Here is a 6,860-nt window from a genome sequence, read left to right on the forward strand (position 1 = left end):
TCTCAGACAGGCCTCCATTAGCAGCTGAATTATCAGTCTGCAGTTGCAGCACTGAAATCCAAAACGCAGTTAGACACAGGACAGTCTGTCAGTCTGTCCCGCCCACCTCGAATGCGGCTTGTATCATGCAGACATCACAAAGCCACTGGATCATGCAGTTTCAGCATCTAGCAGAATAATAGACATAAATGTGATGCAGCCTAGATGTCTGAGCTGAATGTCTAGAGCCGGAAGGGGAGACAGCCCGTCTGGGAACATCCCAACTAACCTTTCTGAATTCCTTCCCCACTTTTAAATAGACCAGCGACGTGTTGACCGTCAAACAGAGCTCACTCTGTTGTAGCCTTGGATACAATGCAAAGACACCTTGTTGATTACCTTGTATGTTTACACTGCAGAAATAGTGCACCTCTCTCCCCCCCCCAAACACAACACCAAATGTAATAGAAGTTCTGCACAGAGTTGTCATTTGAGTGCCAAAAAGTAAAGAAAAACCTTTTGTCTTTAGTTTATGATGGTTTTTAAATAGCAGCAGAGGAAGTTTGGATGGGAAAAAAAAAGATTTATGCCTTCAGAAGACATAAATCAGAACACAAGAGGCAGACATGTTTCCATGTTTCACTTTTTTGTGTCATTTCCAAACAATCTGGCTTATTTTTGACCATATAAAATTTACTTACTTATATGCAAAGAATGTTAAAGTGACGTAAAGACTTACCTACAAATTACTTAGGTCTGCCTCTACTATGAAAAGAAGTGACTTCTCCTTAGCTGATATATTATATACTCAATGTTCATGTGAAAGACCAATGAGGCCCACTCTTCTGTAGCTCAGGAGAAAAAACAAATCTATCTTATTGGGAGCAGAGAAAACGTGAAAGACAGTTAATTCTCTTGTCAGATGATGAGAATTTTAATTGTGTTAGAAAACTACAGGTAAAAGTATTAACTCGTGTTAGGCGCTGCAGGCTTTTACTGGTAAAACAAATAATAAAAAACAGGGGTCATTTTGATTCCACTTCCGCAAGAGTGATTTAAAATCCGCTGCGGTGCGCCATCGTGTGGCGGAATTTGGAAACTAAATACACCGTCGCCCAAGCGGGCCTTGTTTCTCTCTTGCTCTTGTTCCTAGTGGTGCAGATTTAACGGCGACACCACACGGCTGTACAAGGTTGGTGCGGAGAATGTACGTAATTATTATTTGGGTGGCCTCGGTTTTCCTCTACTCTTTGACTGTGTAGTAACATTGTGAATAATTTCTATGCGATAATTTCTTTTGTGTCAAACGTGAAACACAAATCTCTGTAATACCCATTAATTTAAAGGAGAGTAAAAACGGCTTTTTAGCATTCTTCAGAATTACAAATGTAAACATTACCGTGCATTAGCATCAGTTTCTCTGAGTAAACACCATAACCACTTCTGACTGTACATCTTCTGCGTTGTGGCTTTACCAGCTTTGCACATTTAGAGGCTTAAGTTTTGCCTGTTTTTCTTTAAATTGACTCAAAAACACTCAAATTCGACGGAGAACATCTTGACACAGATTCCCTGTTCAATTTAGGTTTGACGCTTGGCTGAATATGAATTAACTTCACTCACCCCCTCCCCCAAAAACCCATTGTGAATAGTTTTGCAAAGCGCTGCTCTACACGTAACATATATCCCTTTCATGCATGAATTATGATCCTTTGTGTCAGAATTTTTTTTCCATTTTTAAAATTTTTTTTCTTAAAGGCATAAAAAAAAGGTAGGACATTTTTTTTGTAAAAATAATTTTTTTTATTTTTATGTGATCAATTGTAATTTTGTCCAAACACAAAGTTGTTGTTTGAAAAATACATCAGTAGTATTGTTCCTTAGGGGTTATCTGATGTCACAATATTTATTTTACTTGCAAGAGTCGTCTACAGTAGAAGGAGGGACCGGGTCGGTTCTCATGCTTTTTAGTCTGTCGGCCATATTGTATTTAACAAAAATAATTTCTTGCATTTGCAGCTGATGGCCAGTAGTTGATGGTATATTTTATGATGCATTAGTGTCCACTTCAGTGGTCTGTGTGCATTTATAACATAAAAATCCACAGGAAGCACAAGAAAATGGCTTTTAGATAGCTGTCCACTGTAGTGACCACTATGCATGAAAGGGATATACACTACATTTTAAAACGACAATATAAAACCAAATAAAAATCAAATTGCTCGTATCACCTGTTTCAACATGATGTTTTTGTGAAAGTGATCCGCTGCAGGTAAACGACTTTTTCTCCCTTTTCAGTCATCATCATCATCATCATGGTCCTCTGCGCCCTGAACACACAGCTCCTGAGGAGCAGCAGCTGTTGCGCTCTCATGGCCAGGTAATGAAGTGAACGAGCTCACCGTCTTAACCCGTATTTGTACAGAAAATGCATTCACCCCGGGGAGGAAAAGGCTACAATTCGGCGATTTCCAAAGCCATCTTGTGCCCACCACTCACACTGACTCCTGTCCGTGTTAGTTTGTTGTCATTGACTGTAGCTTTAAAGCGTCTTTCTGGCCGGAGAAGTGAGGGTTTAAAGGGCGCCTCTCTGTCCCCGCAGGTTGCCGACCTCGGGCCGCCGCCGCTGCTGCCTTTACTCCAGCTCCCAGGCCTTCAACCAAGAGGAGATCAGACAGAAGCTGCGGGCCTTCCCTGGAGGCTCCGTTGACCTGCTGAAGCAGGACTCTGGTGTGGCTGTGCTGACCATCAACAACCCCGCTCGCATGAACGCCTTCTCCGGTACCATCACTTAAATGTTTGGTGTAGGGCTGAAATCGATTAATCTATCAGTTTTTCTGTCGATTAACCAGACTTAAAAAAGGGCAGATTCAGCTTTTTTTTTTTTTTTTTTACACTTAAGATTATTTTATACAATATTAGGATTAATTTAAAAATGCAAATAAACAAATACATTTATTTTTTAAAAAGGAAAATAATAATATTACTGCCTAAAATGTAATGATATATTATTCCTTTAATACATGCTTTATGGTTTGTAGCAAAGGATGCATTTGCAGCTCAAAAAATATTTCTGACATCAGCCTGTAAAATGTAAAAAGCTCAACCCCTGCTTAACTTATCAGTGTAGTGCTGATGTGTTGATTTTTTTGGGTTATTTGATAATAATAACTAATAATTGGATAGCAAACAGTGCTTAATAGGAGATTTTTATAATTATTTTTTACATAATTGAACCAGGTGTAGCTAAAACTATGCCACTTCAGGAGTGAGAAGTTTTATTTATTATATTAAATTTACATAATCAATTAGTGCGCTGAATTTTCAGAAAATGGCAGGTTTTTTTTAGTCCAATTAACGATTAATTGTTAATAAGTCCAATTAACGATTAATCGTTAATTGGACTAACGTTAATTGCTAAATTAAATGACAATCGTTTCAATAATCCAATTTTTTTTTCAGCCCTAGTTTAGTGTGCTGTTTCAAGTCGTAGTCTATACGGTCCAGTCTGGTGTTTTAGGTTTTGTTCCTCCTGCCAGGCAGCATGATGGTGGACCTGGAGGAGAAGGTGAGCCAGCTGGAGAACTGGACTGAAGGCAAAAGCCTGGTCGTTCGGGGCGCTGCCGAGACATTCTGCTCCGGGTCCGACCTCAACGCAGTCCGAGCGATATCCAGCCCCCAGGTACCTCTGACCGGCTGCTTTGTTTTGGCCGTCTGGACACATCTGAATGTGTCCGTTCTTCTCTCATAGGACGGGATGAAAATGTGCATGTTCATGCAGGACGCTCTCACAAGACTGCTCAGGTAAACGTTTGCTCACGTTTTGCAAACTGCAAAACTGAATCTTTTATTTTATTGTTTATTTGACTCAAAACAATTACAATATTTAAGAACGGGCTTAGTCCCGGTTCATTTTTACCCGATTCTTAAGCTTCGAAGGAAATATTTACAAAGCTGCAGAGCACATCCGTGTCTTACTACCGTACAAATCACCATAGATTTGGCCCATTTCCATCAAAGTTTAAGTTAAATGTGAAATGCTACTGTTCAGTGATGCATGGTGGTGGCAGCGTCATGCTGTGGGGTTTCCTTCAAGGCGCTGTTTCTCATGTGTGTGCTGACAGAGTGGTGTTCTCGGTGCAGGCTGCCCCTGGTCTCCGTTGCACTGGTGGAGGGCAGAGCCCTGGGAGGAGGCGCAGAACTCACCACCGCCTGCGATTTTAGGTAAGGAGCTTCCACTTTTGGTTTGTTTCAAATATATAAAAGAAAATGCTTTTTCATTTAGAAATGAATGAATAGGGCACAATAACATTCCAACATACATACATTACATGTTGTACGTCTCCATACACATTTCTTCTGTTGTTGCTTTTTTTTTGTCACACTTAAATGTTTCAGATCATCAGACATGTTTGGATATCTTTCAAAGATAACCCTAGTAAAAATATAATCCAGTTTTTAAGAAATTATTTTTATCTGGTAAGGGAAAAAGGCTGTCCATATTAAGCTGACCGAATGTGAAATGAGCAGGGCCGATGTTGTTTTGTGTCATCCTCGGCACTTGGCTAAATGTAAAGTTTCAGTTGTTGACTGTGTGTTTTTATTTTATGATGTGAAGCACTTTGAACTGCCTTGTTGCTGAAATGTGCTACACAAATAAACTTGATTCATTGGTAGATGATTTCTACATGAAAAAGAAGTTATTTATGCCCACTTAGTGATTGACAGCACTAAGACCCTCTCCCTGGGTCTTAGTTTTCAGGGGGGGCACAATATCAGTCACAAACACCCAATGGGTGTTTTTTTTATAAGTGACATACTGCAGCTTTAATAAAATTCAATCATTGATTGAAAACTTTATTTTTATTTTACTCTAAGAATAAAATTTGAGTATTGATCAGAAATATTTCAATAGGACAAAAATAAGCAAAAACAGAAGAAATGTGTGTGTGTGGTTTTTTTTTCATGAAAATGTATCCTAAATGTACCAATCGTCCTAACAGATTAATGGCAACAGGCAGCGTGATCCAGTTTGTCCACAAACACATGGGTCTGGTCCCAGGATGGGGCGGCGCTGCGCGACTCGTCCACATCGTTGGAAGCCAGAATGCTCTCAAGCTGCTTGGCGGCGCCGTGAAAGTGGACCCTGAACGCGGCCTAGACGTCGGACTGGCAGACGGAGTCCTGGAGGCCGACGAGGACACCCCGGGTGCCGGCACCCCCGTGCAGCAGGCCGAAGACTGGCTCCGCCGCTACACCGAAGGACCAGTCCCTGTGATCCAGGCGGTGAAAAAAGTAGTGCTGGCAGGAAGAGAACTCCCCCTGCTGGAGGCTCTGCGGATGGAGAAGGATGTGTTTGGGACTGTGTGGGGTGCTCCGGCTAATCTGCAAGCCTTGGCCAGCAAGTCCAAGCACAAATAACTTGGCCCCAGCATCCTGAGATTTGTCCAGATTAGCAAAGATCAGCGTGTGCCGTTTCTGGGTTGGATTCAGTAAGAAGAGGCTGATTGGTGTTTCCAAACTTTGGTTCACTGAAACCATTTTAAAGCTGCAGTATGTCACTTTTACAAAAAAAGAACAACACTTTTTGCATATTTGTTGAAACTGTCACCATGTTATGAAGGTTTAGTATGAGACAGATAATCTATGAAAAAATCGAGCTCTGTCCTTGTCCCATTCAAACAACCAATGAGAGCGAGGAGGCGGGTCTTAGTGCTGTCAATCACTGCAATGTGCGAGCATGTTGCGAATGCTAAGGCTAGTTGGCATGGCCAGCGGATGACAGTGGTTTTCCTGTAATGGTAAGGTGTTTCTCCACCATTAGCACATTTAACAGCAAGTACATAAGGTTTGATTGACAGCGCTAAGACCCTCCTCCTGGCTCTGGATTGGTTGTTTTTGACCAGAATTGTTACAGTTCTTCCAAGGCAACAGGTGGAAGAGATTGATTCTTGTCACAGATTATCTGTCTCATACTCACAACATGGTGATAGTTTTAAAAAATATCTTAGAAAAACATTTTTTAATAAAAACAAAGCACTTTCATGTTTAAATGGATAATACAGAATGACAAAAGTGGACTTATTGGGGGTTTCATATTTTGTTTTTTGAAAATCTGTTTGCTTATGCTATTTGCAAGGTAATACCAGGGATAAACATCATCGACATCTGCATATCATTCCACCTACATTAGACCAGAGTAACCTTTTAACTAACAGGGTTTGGATTGTGCTCTGAGCATCATCAGATTTCTGCAACGAGCCACAGTGAAATCCCAGAGATGTGTGTGTGTGTGTGAATAATTTTAATTCGCGGATCTATCCAAGCAGTGCTGGAAAACCACAGATGTGCTCAAACTGCAGCAGCAGGACGGACCCCTGGAGGCCGGCAGACTCTTATCTTGTGCTGCCGTTGCAGAGGTCGCGCTTCCTGGCGGAGGTCCCAGAGAGAGCGTTAGAAACGCGCTGTGAGCGGAATACCAAACGCCTACCAGGTGAACAGAAAGTCATGGTGAATAGTAGCCCACCATGGAAATATCCTCCCACAAAAGCTGAACAATGTAGCAATGATAAACTTAAACTATATGAATGCATCAAGACACTTTTCAACCTCGCGCATAAAATGAATCACTCTTATTAAAAACATTTCCATTTTATTGGAAGCTACATATTTGTACCAACAATCGCAATGTTCACACTTCGACCAAAACTGCATGATTGTTGGGGCTCGTTAGTAATTAGTTAATTAGTAATCAGGCTCCTTATTTAATGTTCTATTTAAAGAAATGGAAACAAAACAACATGAACTCTTAACTACGGAAGAAGCTTAATGTCTACGAGGATCAGAATATTAGCCGATTATAAGTCCTTATCAAGTGGAAA

At 40.8% G+C, this 6,860-nt stretch overlaps 1 protein-coding gene across 4 annotated transcripts; it reads left to right on the forward strand.

The window, feature by feature from the left end:
• Window positions 1-1,142: 1,142 nt before the first annotated feature.
• echdc1 (enoyl CoA hydratase domain containing 1) lies at window positions 1,143-6,634 on the forward strand. 4 transcript variants are annotated; one of them, XM_028012901.1, is made up of 7 exons: window positions 1,143-1,186; window positions 2,281-2,359; window positions 2,582-2,760; window positions 3,519-3,661; window positions 3,731-3,783; window positions 4,123-4,203; window positions 4,983-6,634. In XM_028012901.1, the coding sequence occupies exons 2-7, from the start codon at window positions 2,295-2,297 to the stop codon at window positions 5,398-5,400; spliced, it is 939 nt and encodes a 312-aa protein (XP_027868702.1). In that variant the 5' UTR covers window positions 1,143-1,186; window positions 2,281-2,294; the 3' UTR covers window positions 5,401-6,634. The 4 variants fall into 4 exon arrangements, with proteins under 4 accessions (XP_027868702.1, XP_027868703.1, XP_027868705.1 ...); XM_028012902.1 differs by having other exon boundaries at window positions 1,145-1,186; window positions 2,278-2,359; XM_028012904.1 differs by lacking the exons at window positions 1,143-1,186; window positions 2,281-2,359 and having other exon boundaries at window positions 2,647-2,760; window positions 3,523-3,661.
• Window positions 6,635-6,860: the final 226 nt, after the last annotated feature.

The sequence above is a fragment of the Xiphophorus couchianus genome, chromosome 3 (genome assembly GCF_001444195.1).
Source record: "Xiphophorus couchianus chromosome 3, X_couchianus-1.0, whole genome shotgun sequence".
Lineage (NCBI taxonomy): Eukaryota > Metazoa > Chordata > Actinopteri > Cyprinodontiformes > Poeciliidae > Xiphophorus > Xiphophorus couchianus.

Coding starts and splice junctions, on each gene's coding strand:
- echdc1 (XM_028012901.1), top strand. CDS start 2,295: ATGGTCCTCTGCGCCCTGAACACACAGCTCCTGAGGAGCAGCAGCTGT. Junction 3,784..4,122: donor GCTCTCACAAGACTGCTCAG/GTAAACGTTTGC, acceptor TTCTCGGTGCAG/GCTGCCCCTGGTCTCCGTTG. Junction 4,204..4,982: donor ACCACCGCCTGCGATTTTAG/GTAAGGAGCTTC, acceptor TCGTCCTAACAG/ATTAATGGCAACAGGCAGCG.